The 23,399-nt window shown below is 36.8% G+C and overlaps 2 protein-coding genes across 3 annotated transcripts in view; both read left to right on the top strand.

The window, feature by feature from the left end:
• The first annotated feature begins 1,087 nt into the window (after positions 1-1,087).
• LOC133527984 (hybrid signal transduction histidine kinase A-like) lies at positions 1,088-18,353 on the top strand. Of its 2 annotated transcripts, XM_061865218.1 has the most exons (4): positions 1,088-1,359; positions 12,968-13,135; positions 14,220-15,253; positions 16,667-18,353. In XM_061865218.1, the coding sequence occupies exons 1-4, from the start codon at positions 1,341-1,343 to the stop codon at positions 18,026-18,028; spliced, it is 2,583 nt and encodes an 860-aa protein (XP_061721202.1). In that variant the 5' UTR covers positions 1,088-1,340; the 3' UTR covers positions 18,029-18,353. The 2 variants fall into 2 exon arrangements, with proteins under 2 accessions (XP_061721202.1, XP_061721201.1); XM_061865217.1 differs by having other exon boundaries at positions 14,220-18,353.
• Positions 18,354-21,742: 3,389 nt separating this feature from the next.
• Positions 21,743-23,399, top strand: part of LOC133527985 (dynein axonemal heavy chain 10) — an 80,417-nt gene continuing 78,760 nt past the window's right edge. The window contains exon 1 of the mRNA XM_061865219.1: positions 21,743-22,302. Within this exon, the coding sequence (XP_061721203.1) occupies positions 22,286-22,302 (17 nt within the window). The 5' untranslated portion in view covers positions 21,743-22,285. The remainder of the gene's footprint in view (positions 22,303-23,399) is intronic.

A 23,399-nucleotide genomic window follows, 5' to 3' on the forward strand; every position in this document is an offset into this window, starting at 1 on the left:
CATTATGGAAAATATTTTGACATAATTTGACGTATATTAACCATAGCTATGCCCTTACGTTTGACTTTATTCGATATTTTGATTATTGTAAATATTGGGTGCGAAAACAGATTTTAAAATGCTCTTAACTTTTATAATAATTAAAAATCAAACGTAGAAGCATAGCTGTGGTTGATATACAACAATTTGTGTCAAAATATTTTCAATAATGTTAATATCCAGAGAGGAAAATGAGGACTACGTTTGTATTAAAAGGCGATTTCGCGCGGTTCCCCCACTTTCGTTTTAACTGCATAGCTTTTGTAACTAAATTAAAATATACACATAATATATTGGAGTTCTAGTAACAATTAGCGACTAAGTAGGTTAAAGCTGCACAAATTGTTACTGAAAACGTTTTTGCTGATTTCACCCAGCTTAATGAACTTAAATCGTTAATAACTTGCCTAAGAATGTTCACTAAGCTAACAGGAAACAGCCAACTTCCCGGAGCTTGAAGATTTAGTAAAGTGTTTATTTTCTTGGCAATAGGGCCGTAAAGGTTAAACTTTCATTGAATGGGTACCTACTAAAAGTTTGGGTATATTTATAGATTCTTATCACAAAACATCTTACTATAGTTCGATAGATTTTCTTTGTAAATGTGCGGAAAATGTGTGGAATGTGCAATAAAGCTATATTGTGGCCTTTTCAACCAAACGGGTACATATTGTCGGTTGCCAAAAAGACGCTCTTTCCATAAAGTCGTAAAATGAAATCAACCTACAACCGATAGTGACCTTTTAGTTGAAAACGTCACTATTAGTTGAAAGATTGAACGTATTTATACTAATAGAAAATTTTAAACAAATTAATAATTTAAAAAAAAAGTTACTACATTGCATAAACCAAAAAAAAAAAGAATAAAAAGGTTAAACTCACGTGGAAATTATTTGTCCTTATTAAGAATAAAGTACACCCTGGCCGTGTAATGAAGATCAACCAACGGTACCCTAACAAGGAATTTATTAATGTATGACTCCAACTATGCTCCCGTGTAAGCCCACCTGGTGAGCTGCGTGTGCGCTGATTCTTAGACCACTATATTGGTTTTCGAGAGATACTTCGCCCTAGTTCGGTTCGGTATACGATAGGAATGACATAACAGCGAAGAGATAATACCACTGTCATATACGAAAAGCAACATTCGCGCTACAACCGCGAACCCACAATGTTGCATCCATTTCGCAGATTGAGTTGAATTTTAGTTGAGTTGATTGAATTTCAATTGTTTTCGGTTTCGATAACGTCAAGTTTGTTGGTTATAGTGTTAAGACTGTGTGGTGTTATGGACTAACATAATGTGGAGATTGGTGTTCGGTGAGTTTTAATTGTGATTTTTGCTGTATGGGTCGCGAGAAACTAATGTTTGAATGTAACGTGTTTTATGTCAATTTAATTATAATTTTGTAAGTACAATGCCGCGTACCGTAGTTGTACGGGGTGCTTTAGCATCGCATAAGCTTCACGAGGTAAGTATGTAAGTCATGCTAAATTAATTAATTTTACTATAGTACCAATGACGTATTCGCGAAATTTAGGACAGTCCATTAGAAAACTTTCAGTACTACGAGTACATTTATGGTTCACAAGTGCAATACATTATCTATATATACCTGTACAGTCAGCGTCAAATACTTTGTAGCAGTCAAAGTGGCCAAATAGTTCGGTACACCATACTAAATATATGGTGTACCGAACTATTTGGCTACTTTGGTTGCTACAAAGTATTTGACGCTGACTGTACATACGTAAATGCGTGTGTCCTGAATGACTGACAGACTGATTCATCAACGCAGAGCCGAAACTACAAAGAGGTTGCATTTATAAAGTGTGCAAGAGATAAGAAGCGGTTTTGGAAAGTTCGACCCCTAAGGGGGTTAAAATGGGGTTGAACATTTGTATGGCGTTCAAGTTTTATTTTAAGCTATGATCTTGAAACTTTGTGAAAAGGTAATATAATAAAATAGAAGAAAAGTAATTTCAGCATTTTTGAAAATTCATCCCCTAATAGGGTTAAAAAGGGATTGTACGTTTGTATTGGGAACGATTTGAGTAGTACTTGAAATTAGTAGGAAGAGTAAATATTAGAAAGTACGAAAATAAGTTTAGTGCTTTTGAAATTCAGCCCCTAATAGGGTTAATAAGAGGTCGGGAGTGTTTTACGGGAAATAAATCCACGCGGATGAAGTCGTGAACAACAGCTAATTACTTAAGTATAAAAGTCATTATACTTTTTGGTTTAGTTTGAGTTTTTTTTCTTCCACTTATAAAAATATTTTACATAATTACGACATTCAAATAATTGTCACGTCTACAGATGGGTAATGAGTAAAAACTCAGGCGAAAATACAACGTAAATACACAGTGTGATTGATTGATTGATTGAGTTTTTACTCAATTTACCAGTAATTTAGGATTTCCTACGGTGGACACTTTTTCCAACCCTGATTTTAACGGAGTTTGCTAGTAAGTAGTAACAATTCTGTCAATACTGATCAAAACTCGCGAACCGAGCTTTAGTTCAACGAAAGAGAAAGATAAACAGACTGCAATAAAATGTAAGACTACTTGCGCCCGCAAAGTTGCAAGTCTCTTTGATGTCAAGTATAAAAAAGTAGTTATCTTCAATAATTCTGCGGACTTCATCAGAGAACTGAGTCCGGTAGTTTCTACATAAATAACCTCGTCGCCTTTTGATTGACTTTGCAGCGACTAACTTAGTTTATTGAGAATAAAAACTGGAGGACAGTTTTTGATTAAAAAAATAGTAGTATTATATTGAAATAAAACGCCGGTTGGCAACAATATGCCAGGACCTGACTCTCATATACTTCGGACATCTCTCACGCCGCTCCCCGGATAGCCTAGAGAGAGTTATTATAACGGGCAAAGTTGAAGGCACCAGACCTCAGGGCCCTCCCCCTACTAGATGGTGTGCTCAAATCACTGCACCTATGCAATTAAAACTGCACGAGGCCATGCGCTTGGCGATTAATAGAAGCCTATGGAGGAATCTGGTCTTCAACAGAAAGACATGATGTCACGATCCTCAACATTGAGAGACCGACTGAAGAAGAAGATATTGGAATCAAAAGGAAAAAACTGAACCTGAAAAGAAATTGAACTTGTGCGTCTGTCTGTCCGTCCGTCTGTCCGTCTGTCACAGCCTATTTTATTTGTACCACGTCGGTGGTAAACAAGCATACGCCCCGCCTGATGGTAAGCAGTTACCGTAGACTATAGATGTCTGCAATTCCAGAGGTGTTACATGCGCAAGGCCGACCCGTTAAAAACTTGTATACCCCTTTTTTAAATAACCCCATACTGTATACCCTCGGAAAAACCTCGGCAGGATCGGGGAAATCTCGGATAATGAAAACAATGCATTTTGATATTTCTGTAAAAAAAAATTGAGAGTTCTCTGAAAAGGACACAAAGTCTATACAAAAGACTCGGGTCTGTAACAATTTGTAACAAAACTTGAGTTATGACTTAATTATACAAGTCTTAAAAACATAGTCCAGTCTTAAAGCAGAGGACTCAAAGGATTCGAGTCATAACCAACACTAGTGTGTGTGATGAAATGAAAACAACAAATCTATTCTTTTAAATGACGTAGTAAAAAAAAAAAAAATCCCAGAGGTGGCAAAATGTAGGCCCTTGAAAGCTCGAAGTTGAACTTTAGTTTTTAGTAGTTTTATACCGTAACTTAATCTTCTTACTTTATTTGTTAAACCAGAAGACAGGCATGAGACGTAATGTGCTAATTAGCACTGAGATTGAGATTGAGATATTTATTAATAAAATTATAAATAATTTTACACGTCACACAGTAGTATATACATAAGTATCACAAAATATTATTATTACTAGTGTTTATCGTTCGTTACAATTTAGCAGATTTGGTAAGTTATAATGATTTTTTTTTGTATCTTCCTCTGGAGTTGCAGGCGTACATAGGCTACGGAGACTGCTTACCATCAGGCGGGCCGTATGCTTGTTTGCCACCGACGTACTATCTTAATTTTAGTAGTAGAATTAGGTAGGTACGGTCAACCCATTTGATTCCTAGGCCACTATAGAACCATGTCATAATGACTTCTACGACAGTGCTTATTGAGTGATGCATGTCATGTATAGAGTAGTTAAAGCGACAAGGTTCTATAGTGGCCTAGGATTCAAATTGGTTGACTGTACAAGTGTACATAGTTTGAGATTACGTAACTTAGTTCTGATTTTTCAAAACTTGAGTTTTGACTTAATTATATAAGTCTTATGGGCAGTTATGGATGTTTTATATGTATATGAGTATTTCTATATTATAACTTTATATTATACTTATATCCCTCCTCATCCTCGTGGTATTAAGTCCGCCTTTTGTACTATAAGGTTTTCTTTTGTGCAATAAAGATTAAATAAATAAATATATCCTCGTTTTTGTACCTCGGTGAATTGCAAAAAAAATGTACTTAATTAGTTTATACTACGTCGGTGGCAAACAAGCATACGGCCCGCCTGATGGTAAGCAGTCTCCGTAGCCTATGTAAGCCTGCAACTCCAGAGGAGTTACATGCGCGTTGCCGACCCTAAACCCGCCCCCCCTCGTTGAGCTCTGGCAACCTTACTCACCGGCCTTATAGTTTGTAATTCAGTTAGTTTACCCGATTCGATTATCAGAAACCGTATACAATGGAGCAATACATTGAAACCCCGGGTTGCCAAGGGTTCATCCCATCCTGCTAAATACCGTTGAACGTTTACATGTCCACAAATCTAGTTGGCAATATCATGTTATAGCCAGTTGATGTTGTTGCACTATTCTCGCAATCATATAATTAAAGACTTAAGAATAAGAAACCATTTATTATCACATCAAAAATATATGCTAAATATAAAATATATAAATTACGTAAACAATTATCATAATATGTGAAATATGTTTTTGGCAAAAAAATCGTTTGTGGAACAAGCTTTTATCGCTCACTGTTCTTTTCTTTCCACAGGCAACAAATACTCATCGAGACAATTCTAATAACCCCAAACATAATTAGTTTGCGTTTTTTTTATCACAGAGTTCCCCCATGGGCCATGCACCTCCAGTCTTCATCATCAGTACAGCTCCATATCGATTGGAAATCGACAAGTGGGTCAAATTTCGCTTCCAAGATTTGACCCACACATATATACATACTAACAGGGCAAGTTAAATAAAAGCTTGTAAAAAGAAAGCATGAGCTCTCTCAGCATAAGCTGTGTCAGCCATTTCATTACAATATGGCCGCCTAGCGGTGATTTTCAGCCCGACCCCCCTTTACTGAACCACCATGAAAGATATGCGAAAAAAAAAATAACAGAAATACTGAGCTGACAGAAATACTAAATCGGCAGTTGGTATCGAGTCTGCCCCCTCTCGAAGTTCCTACTTTTAACTAAGTGGCGCTAGTGTTTAAACTTCAAACATATAAGCCATGAATATTGATCAGAACCAAATTGATTAACTCTTATGCTTCTTTATCATTTTAGGTGTTTGCTACGAGGGCATGCAATAACCGGCCAAACTCCATAACCGGTTTCGGTTACGGTTATACCCAAAAAAATTACCGAACTCGGTTATAATCGGGTACAGTTATTTTTGACAAAAAATGTTAAATTTACAATCAAGTAATTCAAAAAAATACGAAAATAAAAGTCCAGTATTAGGGAATGTCAGTATAAGTCTTCATTTTTTAATAAAACACACAAAATACAGTTAAATTTAAAATATGACCTTGAACGTGATACAATATTGAACCAAAATATTTAATTCATAAATTTGGTATATTTTAGTACGAATAAGAAAACTTATAGTCACGGGCGTCACATCCAAAAAAGGCAGAATTTTGTAATCATTAGAAGATCAATTTATAGAATTTAAGTCAAAAATAAACAACCGAAAATAACCGTAACCGATTATTCGAATTTCCAATAATCAGTTATGAAATTTCGTCAAATTATTTCGGTTACGGTTATAACCGATTTGCATTCCCTATTTGCTACTCTTGAAAAAAAAATGTGTGCCTGTATTACAAAACTCTACTACGTCTCGTTTTGTAACTTCGACCCTTGAATTTTAAGAACCCTTAAATTATTAATGTACCTGTTGCACTAAATACTATAGTATATGGTTCTTTACGGAAATGGCTCATAACAACCAGAAGTGACATTAAATTTAAGTACAGTCACATACTTTAATTTATTGTTTATTACATTTATGGTTCAAGCTAATTTATTAATTTTCAATACTAACGGTACGATATATCCAATGTAAAGTAAACCTTAAGTTGCTTAACAATTAAAGTCCGCTGTTCATGTGCGAGTCCTACTCGCACTTGGCCGCTTTTTTTGTGTGTAAATGGTGTTGCTATAATATTAACTTTTGGCGGTTTTGACGAAGCTTGTTGCCGATTTAGGTTTTGAAAAATCGCACCTACCGCTTTTTTAGATCACAATACGGTTGCCAAAAAATTAATTAGCATTCTTGAGAATTTTCTCTGGTGACTTTATACTACTTTTTGACATTCACGCGTTAAAATTAAATCACGAATATAGGTCTAAAACGCATTTAAAATACTTTAATTAATTTATGCACTAAAGCCAAAAAAAAAATTTTTTTACCACGACGGTGTCATATGAAAATTGCTTCACAGAATGCGCAATTTTATTTTTGAGTGAACTCATCGATTACTTTTGTTTTGTTAAAACTTACAACAAATTAAAAATCAAAAACATGATATTCTCGGTCCAGAGCACGCACATCCATCTCGCTCAGGCTTACGCTCAGTGAGAGTGAGAGAAGAACACGAACCTATTGATGAGGCTTGTGCCGATTCCTGTTGTTTAAAAGTGACATTAGGATGGCAACTGGCTACTAAAGTGTTGTAGGCTTATAGTTTCTTGTACAGTCGCCATCAGATATATTGGAGCGGCCAAGGTGCTCACAAATATCTGAACGCGCCTATATTGTCAAGGCGTTACAGTATGTGTCCAGATATTTTGAGCACTTCGGCCGCTCCGATATATCTGATGGTGACTGTGCCACCAACATTAACCTTTAATTAAATCATTTAAAGCTAACTATGATGTGGCTCACACATTTGTTTTATGGCATAACACAATGTTTTTTTTAACAATTTGCGGTTCAAGTAAATTTGGAAGTACATACTTATGCTAAGAGCTGCCAATGTACCTAAAGTGAACCGTAAACTGCTAAAGAATCAATTTCCTCGACCGTACATATATATTTACCTCTCAGCGGTCCCGTTGACACAAAAATCCTCCACAAATATGCAAAAACATCATAAAAACCTAAGACCCCATTAACCTCGTGTCATCACACCTCGCCTAAACTAGTCCATATCGTTACCAAAGCTAGAAATTCACTTTCTACGCGAACATCATCGACCAACACGTTTGTCATTGTAATTTATGCGTAGCTTATGAAACCGCTGATGATGTCGAATATTAATGAGGATATATGGATGATTTTATCATTAAAAGATAAAACCATCAGATACATCGCTTACCATCATACGGTCCATCTGCTCGTTTGCCTCCTATGTATATGTAGATCGTGTCATTCACGAAGACGCACGCCTTGACTCGTATTGTCATGCTATTAACCTTTTGACCGCCAAAGACGTCATATGACGCGCGCGGCTACAGCCCAATATCAACCTTCATGCGTACCGACAAGGTTCACGATTACGCGCCGCGTACGATAGGCTCAAAAGGTTAAAGGTTAGATTTGACAAATCTGCGTCACACGCGCGCGCGCGTCATCTGACATGAAGATATCATTTTAAAAAAATATTATAGCTTCTCAAAAGCGTAGGTGTCAACAAAATAGATTAAGGAAGCTCGTACAGGGTTCACTGATTAACAGTCCGCCTATGGAAGGTAGAGGCAAGGAACAGAATCTCCATATACCAAAAAGTGTCCGACAAAAAACCATAAATAGGTGGCGCTACAATACCTAGAATACTTGAGAAAAAATTTAATCATAGACAGCGCACTTGACTCTGTTAATAACGCCTAGGTTCTTAGCTACTCTGGAGAGAACTTGAAGAAAGAAGACTTGGAACTATTATTTATAGCTGACAGCTGGACACTTTAGCAACAGTTCTACCTAAGGAGATTCTGTTCCTTGCCTCTACCTTCCATAAGTCCGCCGGACGCTATAGGCCTGTCAGTTGTTCGGAACTGTCAATATTTTATTCTAACTGACAGGCCGATACCGTCCGGCGAACTGTTCAGTGGGCCCCTTAAGTACAGTCAACCAATTTGAATCCTAGGCCACTATAGAACCTTGTCGCTTTAACTACTCTATACATGACATGCATCACTCAATAAGCACTGTCGTAGAAGTCATTATGACATGGTTCTATAGTGGCCTAGGAATCAAATTGGTTGACCATACAATGGCAATATCATAGATAAAATAAACTCAAATAGTATCTAAGTTAAATTTGACCCACTTCCCGGTTTCCGATGAAGCTAAAAATTTGCATTTGTAAGTCGGGTGACAATGCAATATTATGGTACCATCGAGCTGATCTGATGGTGGAGACAGGAGGTGGCCATAGGAACTCTGTGATAAAACAACGCAACCTAATTATGTTTGTTAGAATTGTCTCGATAAGTATTAGTTGCTTGTGGATAGAAAAGTACAGTCAGCGATAAAAGCTTGAACGAAAAATATTTTTTGCCAAAAACTTATGTTTTTGAGTAGATCATAATATAAAAAGTCCAAAATTAATAACTTTTAGATTAAACATTTTAAAAAACCCCTACGCTATATGCCTAAAAATACATTGAATGCCTAAAATGCCTTACATCATTTTGGAAAAGAGCTGATACTTTCAAACTGCTGGATCGCTTTCTATCAAACATAACCAAGCAAGGAACTCTCATCTCACTTTCATAGAGAAACAAACGCATCAAAATCGTTCCATCCGCTGAAGAGCTACAATGCCATAGACAGCCACCCCTCTATTTGCGTTTTTGCATTTTTGCGTTGGGGGTTAAAAATTAAATAATAAAATGAGCCAACTCATCTAATATATTTTCGCTTATTAACTGGCTGGTTATCCAATTTCTGTTGCGGTTTATGCGTGGTGGGGCAGAATTATAGATCTAGTTTATAGTATATTTTATTCATCAGTTTTTTTTTAATTAATTCGGTCGACTCACCTCTTTATGTTACACCATTTGGTCCTATAAGTAGTTGACTCGTAAAGAAAACCATTTGGTATTAAGACATTTTTGTACTTACATCGTTGGATTTAGTGCCATAAAGTTTTATACAATAAACCTATAAATTATTCAAATCACTCCCACCTTACCTAATTATAATTATACCTACTAATTATAGCAACAATGACGTTGTCGAACCTATCCTATGGAGTAAGACAATTCATACCGCACATTGCCCGACTATTGACTCGGTTTTTGTACGATTGCTCCCAACGCCGCAAAAAGTATGGGAACCCAGCTCGGTTGATATTGCGACATATGTTACTCTGTGGAAAATGCGTGGCTGGCGCCACGTGATTTAGGTTTTGTTTCGAAAAATGAGTAGAGATCAAAACGTTGATTTAGGTTCTTAATTATACTCGTATGTACATTTTCAAGCTAACGTGATCGAGAGAAGTTAGATCGCTATAGTGGGTAGACCACAATTCAAACTCGCAGCACGTTACTCCGTGTAGACTACGTATTATGCAATGCAACTATCGGGAAATATTGGGAACTCACAATAACCAATTCATGATAAATGTAAGTATGATAAATTTTATTAGTCATAGCCACTTATATGTGTCATTTTCAAGCAAAAGTATGCGTACTTATGGAAGTCTAAAAGCGGTGTAGGTAGATACTTATTCTGTTTCAAATATTTGAGTGGAAATTTGGTAAATTTTGCTTTAGCAATTTTCATTAACCTTCTCTTGGGATTATTTTAAGTTATTTCATGTCTACATAGGTTACCGCCACGACATACACCGTGGGCCCATATAACCGGACAGATTTTAAAGGTGTATTCTTGACCGCATTTAGAGATTAATTAAAATGTCATACAACGTTTTTTTTAATTGGTCTTGTTTTAGAGATAAAGACAATTGTTGACAATTAGATAATGAAAATTTGTTTCTGTAATAATTTAATGAAAAACGCCTTTACAGTACATATGGGGCTACTTTATAGCACTAGTGCGAGAAGTAGCATATTACGTTACTGTGTCGAACATTTAAAGGGCCATATGTACTGTAAAACGTTGTACGATACATGTGCGAATAGGTAATTCGCACTTGTATCGTAATGTACTATTTTGGCTGCGACGCTGCCACTATGTGACTTGGAGAAGACATACCTACTGACAGACAATTTTTATGCCGAATTTGACCAAAAGTCATATAACATGTTTTGCTCCTTATGACCAAATCCGATTATGATTGATGGGTTAAAATCTGTCAGGTTATATGAGCCCACGGTGTATAAGTTAAATAGCACGCGTGTCAGGTATAATTTGTTGTATGGAACCAGTAGGTAATTTAAGTACGTGGGTATTATTTTAATATGAAAGTGTTAATTTTCAGTAAATTTTGTACGCGATAAATTTAATTTTAGAATAATCTACAAATTTATAACTAATAATTTACTGCAGACAGGTATAGGTAGATTCACGAGAGCTGGTGTGAGATTTGTACTGAACCGTTAAAATTCTCATATCTATATTATAACGTAACCGCCAGCTTTCGTGAAATGATCTTTAGCCTGTTTTGATTTAAACTGAGAATATAGTCAGTTCAAAAATCATTTCATATACAACGTTTCTTATTTGATTAGGTTAACATAAAAAAATATTTTTTTAAAGTTAAATTAATCAAATAAATCATCAATAAATAGGAGCACACTGTATTAGTCGTTCACAATGACGATAAGGTTAAAGTGACACTAGTGACATGACATACTCTTTAATTACCGTGTATCTACATACAGACTTTCTCCGTTAATAATGTGTCGTTTGGAATGATACTTTGTACATAGGTTAGAAATAACCTAATCGACACGTCCTATTCATCTAGGTCCAGAGGGTAGAGACACGTTGTATAACTGTTTTTGATTCCTGTGTAAATGGGTTTTAATACTGTAAAAATACTGTCTTTTTAAGATGCAATGTATGTTTTTTGTTCTTATTTTTTATTTTACTTCAAAGTCCACAGCAAGCTCAGTACCCCTAGTGTAAATTTGATCGACATCATAACGTGACGAACGCGTTTGCGTTAAGTCTCATTTTGTATAGGATTTTGAGTTTCCAAAACGTCCCGCTTGGCGCGCTCTTTCTAAATCCAATACAAAATGAGACTAAACGCAAACGCGTACGTCACGTTTCGAAATCGAATTTATTTACACTAGGGGTACAGTTCTCCATACAAACGTAGTTACGCTCACATTTTAAAACGACTAGCTAGATTGCTCTGAAACTTTGTACTTACAATAAGATAAGGTACAGCTATGCTTAGAGAAAGAGAGGTGGTAGGGCACAGACAGTGGATGTCATTCCAGATCTAGAGCAGAGCCCAACTGGGGAAGTACCTCCACCTTACAGAAAACCGCAGCCAAATAACACTAGACCCTACTCATAGTGTTGTGTTCCTGCCGGTGAGTAAGGTTGCCAGAGCTCAACGAGGGGGGGGGGGGGGGGGGGGGGGGGTTAGGGTCGGCGACGCGCATGTAACTCCTCTGGAGTTGCAGGCGTACATAGGCTACGCAGGCTGCTTACCATCAGGCGGGCCGTATGCTTGTTTGCTACCGACGTAGTATAAAAAAACAAAAAATTGTTTATGTAACATCAGACACCATTGTTAAAAAATAAAGCTAATTTATGTTTTTCATATAAAACTTGTTTATGCTCTGTTTTGTTTGTTTTATAAGCTGGAGCTATATAAACTAATTACAATCATATACCTCATGTCATTGTATGTAGGTATCAAGTTTCATTACAACAGAGAGAAACTCCGTTTGTATGGGAAGGTGAAATTCAACCGAGTTTGCTGCGGGCAATGGGCTGCGGATACTGATTTTATAAGTACATTTTTAATACAGCTTAGCATAAACAATTCAACCCCTTTATAATCTCGTTCGGGCAAGATAGGCTTATAATAAGATGACTCGTCACAAGCAAATTGGGTACTTACCCAATCATGTTAATAATCCCAACACAATTTTCGAACCTAATTCATTTGCTTAAATTTGAAGGATTTTGGACGTTCTTTGAAATCCTGATTTATGACTTAAATATTCGTTTGTTTTTAGAAATCACATTATACTCTAATACAAGTAATAATTAAAAGTTAATTTTACTTCTTCCTCTCTTAATATATTTATAAAAAAAATTGACCCAAAAATCAATTATCATAAGTAAAAGACCTCCTTTACTTTATTATAAGTAGGTACTTAAAACGCGACATTTTACATCAACTATTCAAGACCTTATTGTATGATAACACTTCGGTGTTACGATATGTATGATACAATTTGCTATTTTCTAAAACATATTGTGTAAGATTTCGTCATTTTTTTAATGGTTCAGATAAGTCGATTTAAGTATTTCAGTATGCCTATTTCATCGGGCTAAAGCTTGTATAAGCTATTAGCCCAATTTCCCATTATTCGATTGATGTGTACCTCAGTTGCGTGGGGATCCAATATCGAGCTGATCTGATGATGGACACAGGAGTTAGCCAAAAGAACTCGTGTTAAAAGAGCGCAACCTACCTAAATGTATTGAGGTTTGTTAGAATTAGTTGCCCGTTGAAGAAAAGTCCAGTCAGCGATAAAATGTAATTTTTGACTAAAACTTATTGAAAGGTTTTATTTCCTATTTCAGTATGCTTGTTCTCCTGGGCGAGCGGGCAGAGCGGACGTGCGCCTCGGCAGGACCACCACGGGCGTGGCTGGGACATCCGACTCGCCGTGCCGGGCAAACCGGGGAACGACTACCCCACGCTCGGCAATATCCCAAGAACGACCTTCTCTTGCGCTGGTAAACAACCAGGTAAGGTGTAATATACTGGTATTATTCGACTTAAATGAGGATAAGATTCGGAACTACCGTTGGACCTTTTCATTTTCAATAGTCAATCAATGGTTCTAGTCAACTGTGAACATAACATGTAATCTATCTTAAATGAATGCGTATGTCCTGACTGATCAACTTATCATCGCAGAGCCGAAACTAAAAAATATAGAAAGTTGAAATTTGCACATCGGAATACATTAATAATGTGTACGAAAAATTACAAGCAAATTTGAAAAATTCAACCTCTAAAGGGAAAGGGAGTGACATTTGTATGTGGAAGAAGTTATATGATAAGTTACGACCTTGAAACTTTATAAAATTGCATTTTATTAAAATAGAGTGGAAAAAATGTTCAACGTTTTTGAAAACATCGCGGAGAGTGTTAAACAGGGTTGTAAGTTAGTTAGGGGGATACTAACATTTGAATAAGTGAGGGACTAGACATTTCGTGAAAAGGCATTTTTTTATACAAAAAAAGTAATTTCTGCGTTTTTTGAAAATTTCTTCTTCTTACCGTGAGACTTACATACATAGCCATTAATGTAAGAATGTCCCTATAATTTTTTTATCCCCTACAGCAGGTATCACATTATTTTCCTCGGGGGTCCGATTTTTTAAATAAAATTACCATGCTGTCCGTTTCGACTGGAGTTTATTAAATACTTGTAAGCAAATTTAATGTACAGCACAACATAGGTCAGCGGTCCGGTTCCGGACCGCGGTGCGCCATTTGATGACCCCTGCCCTAAAGGACTTAAAATTATATTTATATGCATACTCTACTATTGACAATTTAATTTCATGTGTATTATATCTAAAATGACATATGCGCTCAATCCTATCTAATCGCGGTTTGATAATACCCACTGGTAAAATATTACGAATTGAGGCCTGCTAATTTCTAGCATCAAAACATGAAACATTTTTGGTTACTTATATCAGGAACATTCATATACTCGTAAAACATGCATCACACCACCACCACACCTGCATGTACACTATCTTACGCAAATAAATAAATTATGAATAACTATTTAACAATGTTCGCGTGGTGTTACAGGTTACTATGCGGATCTGGAGACAAACTGCCAAGCCTTCAGAGTGTGCACCGCGGGGTCCACCTACGGCTTCCAATCCTTCCTCTGCCCCAACGGTACTCTATTCAACCAAGCCGTCTTTGTGTGCGACTGGTGGATGAACGTTAAATGCGAAGCTTCACAAAAGTTCTTCAACAACAATGAAAAATTTGGAAACCTCAAGCTTGGACCACAACTCATGAAAGATATCAAGAAGATGATTACGCATCCCATGAGAAACCCCATCGATAAAGATATCATGAAAGGCAACCTAGTTGTTATGCAAGACTATAAGCCACCTTCCGGACAATTATTCCCCAACAGTGCCCTAATAGCAAGCGCAGATAGAACTCCTAGTAATGTCTTCGTCCCATCAAAAATCACACAGCAAAACTTTGGACAAACTAACTTTATTAGAGACACGTCTTTCGCCGGTTCAACGCCGAGTCCCTCGTACATACCGTCTGATGTGCAGCCGACGCAGACAAATGTGGAAGTATTCCAGCGACAGCGACAAAATGGACAACAGTGGCAAAATGAACAACAGTGGCAAATCGGCCAGCAGTTGCAAAATGGCCAACAGTGGCAAAACGGCCAACAGTTGCAAAATGGCCAACAGTGGCAAAACGGCCAACAGTGGCAAAATAACAGACAAAACTCACAATCTGGAAATCAATTCGGTCGTCTCGTACAACCTACTAGTAGTACCAATAACAATGTTAACACACTTCGTCAAAATCAATTAAGTCAGACTCAACTAAACCCAGCACCAACTACTTATAACCCACAGAATTTCAACAATCAAAGAATACAAGCTAACAGACAAAATGCACAACACACAGCCAATAAAACTCCTACACAGTGGAACAGTGGAAAACAAGCTGAATTTGGAGTATCTTTAACGAAACAACAATTCAATCACAACTCCAATCAAGCAAGTCAACAACAAAACCTAAGGCTCCCAAAATTCTCAAGCGACGTTAAAGGTCCAGTGGGCAATGAAGCCAAAGAGAATCTGGTAAGTAACAATGACATACCATCTACCGTCATAACAAAAACAATAACTGTTAATCGAATTATTCAAGCACCCAAGACAGGCCAACCTAAATCTCGAGTAGTGTTCAAAACTTGGATTGTTAAACCCTCTAAAGCTGCTAAATTAGTCGCAGAACCAACTTCGTACACGTATAGTCGTCCTACTCTGCCAATTAGTGAAAGACAAGTAGAATCAAGCACTCCTTATGTTTATGATAGACCAACCACCCCACCACCACCTCCACCCTCACCGCTACCAGCAAAAATAGTCTCAGAAGCTGACGAATCTTATGTTTACAATAAACCCACAATAGCGGCTAAGGTAGTATCAGAGCAAGACGAACCATATGTTTATAACAAACCAACAGTGGCGGCTAAGGTAAGGTCAACTGTTAGACAAGTGCCTCGCGTAACAGAAGCAGAAGAGCCTTATATTTACAATAAGCCGACACCTGCAGTTAAAATAGTATCAACAGTTAGGCAAGTGCCTCGGGTGTACCTTCCTCCAACTACACCTACTCCAACAGTAGCTAGATTATACCAACCACCAACTACAGTAGAACCAACAAAACCCTCCCGTCTTTACTTGACTCCAAGTACATTAAATCCACTAGAAAGACTATATTTACCACCATCTCAACCTGCACCTTTTAGACAATACTTAAGACCTAACACAGACCTTCAGACTCCTTTCTCTCAAAACGAGAAACTAATTGCCGCCCCGACCTCACCTTCACCCGTCTATATTGCTCCAACTAAAGAAATTTCTACTCAACCATCTTTCACCCTCACTAAACACTCCCGTATTAACGCAAATCATAACAATTTGACATTTGCAGATATACTAACTAAGGAAAAACTTGATATCACAGTCAATGACATAGTCAAAGATACCAGTAAAATTCTTAAATCTGCGTCTAATGAACAGTTCGGTCGACTTACTCAAGATTTGAATTCACTTGACTATCCTGAAGACAATGCCTACTTACCACCAGATTCCAATCCATCGAGTAAAGAGAGTCTAAGCCCGTCAACTTTACCAGATACAGCAAAAAGTTCCCGTCTCACCCAAGCTCCATCAAAAGACTTAGAACCTCCACTAGAAACCCCCAAAGATGTTCAAAATACTAACCAGCTCTCTAATCTACCTTTTTACAAACAACCCACGAACACCATCGAACGAACAGTCTCTTTGAAAATCTCTATTCCAGAAAACGTAGCGTCATACCTTTTTAAAAATACAAATGACAGTGACTTGGATAGGTTAGAGATACTCAACACGGGAAGCAGCAATTATTTAGTCCTCACTAACCAACTCGCCACGAGTACCACTCCTACTTTCATTCCGATCGGTAAACTGATAGCAGATAAAAATTCATCTCTTTCAAATTCACAGGCACTGGTGTTCTCTTTACTGGCTAACTCTATCAATGTGGCCAAGGAATACAGCAACATCGCACAACAAAACGTACTACCAGTAACACCCACACAACCCCAGTTCCAGAACGTCGACGAAGAGGAGCTATCTCGCATCACAAACCAAATATCACAACTCACGTCATCTCAGTACTCTAACAGTAATCAAAATGGCAATCTTGACAATGCAAAGATTGTATCCACTTCTCAAAGTACCACATCAAATTCCGGAACTCAACACACACAAACGCAATTCACGAATAACTTAGTAAAAAACAGCGCAAAGAGCGGACAGTTAAACGTAGCACCACAACAAAGCGGCAGCTTCTACTCATCACAATTCCAATTCGGAAATGGTTTCGGACCTGTGGTTTCTAATGCTAATCAGAACCAAATATATAGCGGTCAATTATACCAGCTCCCGGTTCCAAAAGTAACTGAGCAGATCTACAATAAGGGAAGTCCAGCGAAGCTTATTCAAGCCGACAATGTTAACAATTTTGCAACCGAAGCTGAACACCTCCAAAGCAATCAACAATCAAACGCAAAAAATAGCATTAACCCAGCTAAACAATCGAGCGCTGAAGTTGAAATAGTTCAATCACACAGTTTACCCGTACCAAGCCCGGCGAAGTTGCAGGTTGCACCAGACGAAGCTAATTTCAACAGCCAAGAATCTTCACAATCTTTCATTAACAACTTTTTAAATAGCGAAGGAATATCGGCTCAAGTGCAGGATAATATTATCGGAACAATACCGCATCCTTTAGAGAAAAATAAACTTGTGACATACAAAAAAGATCAATCATACTCTTTTTACACGAGATTCGATGGCAATGGTCTAGACCAACCAACACCGAGTAGCGGAAATCCACAACTGAATGCAGAGAGCCAACAGAATGCCAAACTTACACAGGCAGATGATGATATTTTCCAATTTATCCCGTCTGTCGGCTACCAACTGGAAGATGAAAAAGAGCAAGAGAAAATACTTAACGCTTTTAATATTAATGAATTCGGAAGTCCCAAATCAGAAAACAACAACAATAACGAAGGGTATATACTTCCAACCCCTTCTAATCGCAGAAGTGATGTCCTTACCACTAATGTAGATTTTTCTGTGACCCATCCTTTTGCAAAGCAACTTCTCATTCAAAGAAAACCTAATGCTATTTATGATGGGCCTTCGTCATACTCAGCTCCTCAAGGATCAATAGGCTTTTTAGATACCAGGAAACGGATTTTGCAGAACCAAAATTTAAATGCTAGGTTAGAACAATTTGATATTGTAAGTAGTAATAATGGATATCCTCCAAATTCTCAAGGACAGTTTGGATACTAATAAGTTACATTCCTACAATGATGCGTTCTTGCCTAGCAATGCATGGTCGCCGGAAGTTTACTATCTCACTCTGCCAGATAGTTGCCAGATCACTGCATCCCTATGGATTGGCTGTTCGTTTGCTCGGTATGGACGCATCATCACAAAAAAAGACTTCCTTAGTATAAATGTAGGATAAGTGTACATGTAAATATGCGAAGTAAATTATAACGAAATAGATGTATCTATGTTTTTAGTTTAAGTCGAGGAAATGTCAAATAATAGATTGTCATTATTAATACCTAAGGAAGTTTAAAGAACTTTAATAAATATGAAAAATACTGTTGTTTCGATTATATTCCTTTTAGAGATTTCAGACCCGTGAGTTGTCGATGCCTCGAATTACTAACGTTACCCGTCCGACAGTTTGACAGCTGTAGCTCGCTGTGCCAGAAACCGTAATTCTAAAGGCCATAGTCGGGTTTCCATAGTAAGTCGGCCCTTAAATTAATTTGACTCAGGGATTTTTTTGTAAATACCTCTTATGGTAAAGGATATATTTTATGCTAAGTACCAACATCCTACTAGTGACAGTTTTTGACTTATTGAGTTTTTTCTTTAATGTATTGTATTTCGGGATGTATTCAAGTGATTTGCTTAAAAGTTTAAAATTATGTTCTTTATTTAGATATGCATCGATACCAAAAAAAGCTGTTAATAAGTATATCTAACAACAATTTGTATACATGTGTCGAGAATCTTGTTCAGGGTACTTAGACAACGATAAATATACTTAATATATAAATATGTATATATACTTAAATACATAGGAAACACCCATGACTCAGGAACAAATATTCGTGCTCATACCACAAATAAATGCCCTTCACTAGCCACTAGGCCAGACAGGTCGTCAAAAGAACAATTAACTGAAAAACCCACCTTTAACGCCGCCCCCACTTGAGCTCACCCCCCACCCATCGGAACTTTTTCTTACTTATAAAGCTTGGATATTACCAATAGAACATGTAAACCAAGATTCAATACTATAAATCAAAATTCTACGTTTAAAAAACTAAATGAAAATATTTTCAAAATTGAATTCTTGGGATGGTATTATTTTGAGGTATATTTTACAAAAAAAAAACTGAACTGGCCCCTAGCCCAAGACTGCTTGGAAATGAGGAAGCCGACCAGGAAGCCAAAACCACCGCCCCTCTTCACCGAGCACCCGACTTTGACCACTTTCCCATCTCCTACATTAAGCACCTCTGTAAAACCGAAACTCAAAAAGCGCACTGCAACAACTACCTCACCTCTACCATGCACCTAAAGAACTGACTACCAGTTCAGTCCGGAACAAGACCGCCATTTCCTTCCATCTAACCCAAATTCTCACCGGACACGGCTACCACAAGAAATACCTAAGAATGAAAATTATCATCGACGATTTCTGCCCCTGTGACGGAAACACCCCACAAACAATAGACCACCTTCTACGATCATGCCCAAGCCCTTACAGCCTCCATAGACCTCATTAGCAGAGAAAGTACATTGACCTAATTTTGCAAACTATCCACGACCATAATCAACAGTCTAAAAAAGTTCAACAATACATAAAAAAGCGGCCAAGTGCGAGTCGGACTCGCCCATGAAGGGTTCCGTACCATTTATGACGTATTAAAAAAAACTACTTACTAGATCTCGTTCAAACCAATTTTCGGTGGAAGTTTGCATGGTAATGTATATCATATATTTTTTTTAGATTTTTCATTCTGTTATTTTAGAAGTTACAGGGGGGGGGCACACATTTTTTCACTTTGGAAGTGTCTCTCGCGCAAACTATTCAGTTTAGAAAAAAATGATATTAGTAACCTCAGTAACAGGTTTGATGAAAAAGGATTTTTTGAGTTTGTGTAAAAATCTTAATGCGTTTCATAGAATACATCTACTTACCAAGTTTGAACAGTATAGCTCTTATAGTTTCGGAAAAAAGTGGCTGTGACATAACCGGACAGACAGACGGACATGACGAATCTATAAGGGTTTCGTTTTTTGCCATTTGGCTACGGAACCCTAAAAACAACCCATCAACACCACCCATCTTAACATTCATTACCACTATCACTTTTCATAACAACACAACATCACCCCAGTGTCACATAATTCATTAGTGATATAAAACATCCCACAGACCTTACGGAGCCAGCCGCCCGTAAACTTCGCGGGGACTGAACGCAACATTTTAAACGCATAATAAATTTTAAAAAAAACATATGAAATACATACATACCTGTCGTTGCAGCATATCGTTATTCATTTAACCCATACAAATAGGATAGTATAGAACGACTGTCAAACTTGGAAAGTGTGACCAAAAATGAAATGCAAGTGTGTGCGTAAATTGTCTATGTGCGAACAAAAATAGTGATGTCATCTTACAACATATTAACAATCTATCGATGTTTAACTGCTTTATCGACTACTTTTTCAAATGTGTTTGAAAAAGTTGAAAATGATAAAGTTGAAGTTGTTTGAAAATGTGTTCGCAAAGAGTTGACTTATCAAAGAAAATTTGAATTTCGCGCCTTTTCCTGCTGACAACTTGGGTTGGATGTGTATACGCTGTGTACAAGTATACGCTGTCTTGTGTTTCCTTGTGTTGGCGGCAAAGCCGTGGAAAAGTGGTTAAAATGTAAGTACTGTGTTGGAAAGTGAAGTTTAAATTTATCGCTAAACATGTACACGTTCAAAAAAGGTATTATAACAATCGTTATTATTTTAAGTCGGTTATAAAGGTAATATCTTAATGATGTCTTGTGAACAACTAATTCCATACCTACTAATATACCGACAAGTTATCGATACAGTCATATGAACATTTTGTCAAGCCCTAGCGTACAGTAACAGTTTAGGTTTTTACACAAAATATTCTAAATTATTGACTAATATGATGAAATATTAACACACAATTGAAGAAAAACTTATAATGAACTGTTATAATTGGTTTTTTAAACTTTTTATGCTGTTAATTTGATAAAATATCGTTACGAAAATTTCGCTAGGAATATCATAATTACCTGTGAAATGAGTATTTTCCTGGGTTTTTTGGCCCTGAAATACTACAACCCGGCACACAACATGACACCATCGTCACTGAATTACTTAATGTATAATTTTTTTTGATTCGCTTATATTTTTCACGTTAAAAAATACGGCAATATGATTTTGGCCGCCTCGGCCGCCTTCGAACTCAAAATTGGTTACGTTTTCTCATATGTAGTCTGCCTCTTTTGCACTTATGGCTTGTTCATATACGTCATGGCTTCCCTTTCGCACACTTCATCTGTCTGTCAAGCGAAGCGACTGACATGTCTCTGATTTAACCTTAGCACCACTTCGTTTTTTTTAAACCACATTAAACATGCTTTATATTATCTTCTAAGCTTATCTTTGTTTTCTTTTATGCATTAATTAGGACGGTTACTATTAATACTATTTATTTTCTTCCAACGAAAAATCATTAAACTAATTAATATCATTAATCAAAATAAAAATCAATTATTGACAAATATCCCATGCAAAAATCTTACAATAATTTGATTGTTTTGCCAGGACAACTGGTGTTGCCACTGTGGTTCACAATCGTAGCAATAAATGTATCTAATTTCCACAATAAGTTTAGGCTGTAGATTAACGTTATTAAAATCGCTTTTATCCACCGCTTTATCTGCATAGAATTATATCATCATCATCATCATCATCCAAATCGTTCCACCGGTTTGGGTGAAGAGGCAAAAGATCTACAGATAAAATATATACTTTTGCATTTACAAATATTACTTATGTCATTGTAGAATCAAACCTATTAGCTACCTTGGCATTTGCAATGACAAAGTGTGTCAATATGTCGTCATTCATTTTAAATGTATATGGAAATATGATGTTTATAATGTCACGCCTCACTTTGTTCTATGGACAAATCTCTATGGACTTTATTGATTTAACCTGCCAGTCCAATTAGCATGGTGATGGCAAACCTCACCGCTGCCATAACGACGGTTGCTATGGCCCCTTGTTTATATTTTGTTTCTCATCCGTCACTGTTTACTATTATTTCAAGACTTGTTTAGTCGATAAAGATAATAATAAACTTTAATCTATACGTATGACTTAGGATTATTTATAATTATTTTTCAAGTCTATTGGGGTGCTGGGAGACAGTCCTACGGAATAAGTTTAAGAACAGCGATGGCACAAATATTTTAGCGCTCCACAATGATATCACATGACAGGTAAGTTTTAATGAAATCATCATTAAAATACAGGTACAAATAGAAGGTATCATATGGAACTCCTCAAAAATCAGAAACACATCGACTAGACTCATTGAAGGGTCTCGAGTACTTGATAGACATGCCAAGAAAAATTACAATCAGCAATAAGTGTCGTTTTTAGGGTTCCGTACCAAAGAGGTACAAAAGGAACCCTTATGGTGCGACTCTGTCCGTCCGTCCATCTGTCACATTACTAAATATCTCGAGAAGTACTTAAGCTATCGATTTGAAATATGGAAGTGTAATGATAATGATAATGAATAACGCTAACTCAAACATATTGGAAGTGTATTTATTTTATTTTATTTGTTTTAACTATGGAAAATTCCCAATTCCCAGGGGGCAAAATTTCAAAGTCTAGTAAGTAGGTCAAATGGGGTATCATTTGAAAGAGCTACATTTTTTAATTTTTTTTAGTGAAAAAAAAATTTACTTATGAAGGAAAATGTGAAAATAAACCATTCCCCCCCCCCCCTCCACCTCCTTATAAGCCGAAGTTTAAAATGAAAAATTATGAAGTTTTTACATAATAATAATATTATTATAAAGATTACAGGAAACATAAAATCAGCCTCTATCTTGATAACTTTTGCAATTTAATCCCGTTTGTGGGTGTTTATTATACTTGAAATCCCTATGAGATTAAACTAAAGGCAGTATCTTTCAAATAAAATAAAAAATATTGAAATCGGTTCATACGATAAAGAATTATCCCTGAAAAACCAACATACAATCAGATCGCACAAATTAGTTAGCCAATTCGCCCATAGATGACGCTGTACACAGTTATACTAATAGTATACTTCTGGTCCAAAGTCTTTCATGAGAAAATTGAAAGTTTGTACGGAACCCTCGGTGCGCAAGGTAAACGAACTCGCACTTGTTTTTGCAGTAAATTGTGTCATTCACGTCGACGCGTGCCTTGACTCGTATTGTCATGTTATTAAAGATTAGATTTGACAAATCTGATATCGATTTAATACCATCAAACTGAAACGACGAGCACGGTGGCATGTGTCCAGCTTTCTGCGAAATACATCGCATGCTTTAGTCGA

This window comes from Cydia pomonella, chromosome 18 (assembly GCF_033807575.1).
Source record: "Cydia pomonella isolate Wapato2018A chromosome 18, ilCydPomo1, whole genome shotgun sequence".
NCBI classification, from domain to species: domain Eukaryota; kingdom Metazoa; phylum Arthropoda; class Insecta; order Lepidoptera; family Tortricidae; genus Cydia; species Cydia pomonella.

What these genes read in the sequence shown, in the direction of transcription:
- LOC133527984 (XM_061865217.1), top strand. An exon ending in TTGCGCTGGTAAACAACCAG is followed by an intron (nt 13,136 to 14,219) that starts GTAAGGTGTAAT and finishes GTGGTGTTACAG; the next exon opens with GTTACTATGCGGATCTGGAG.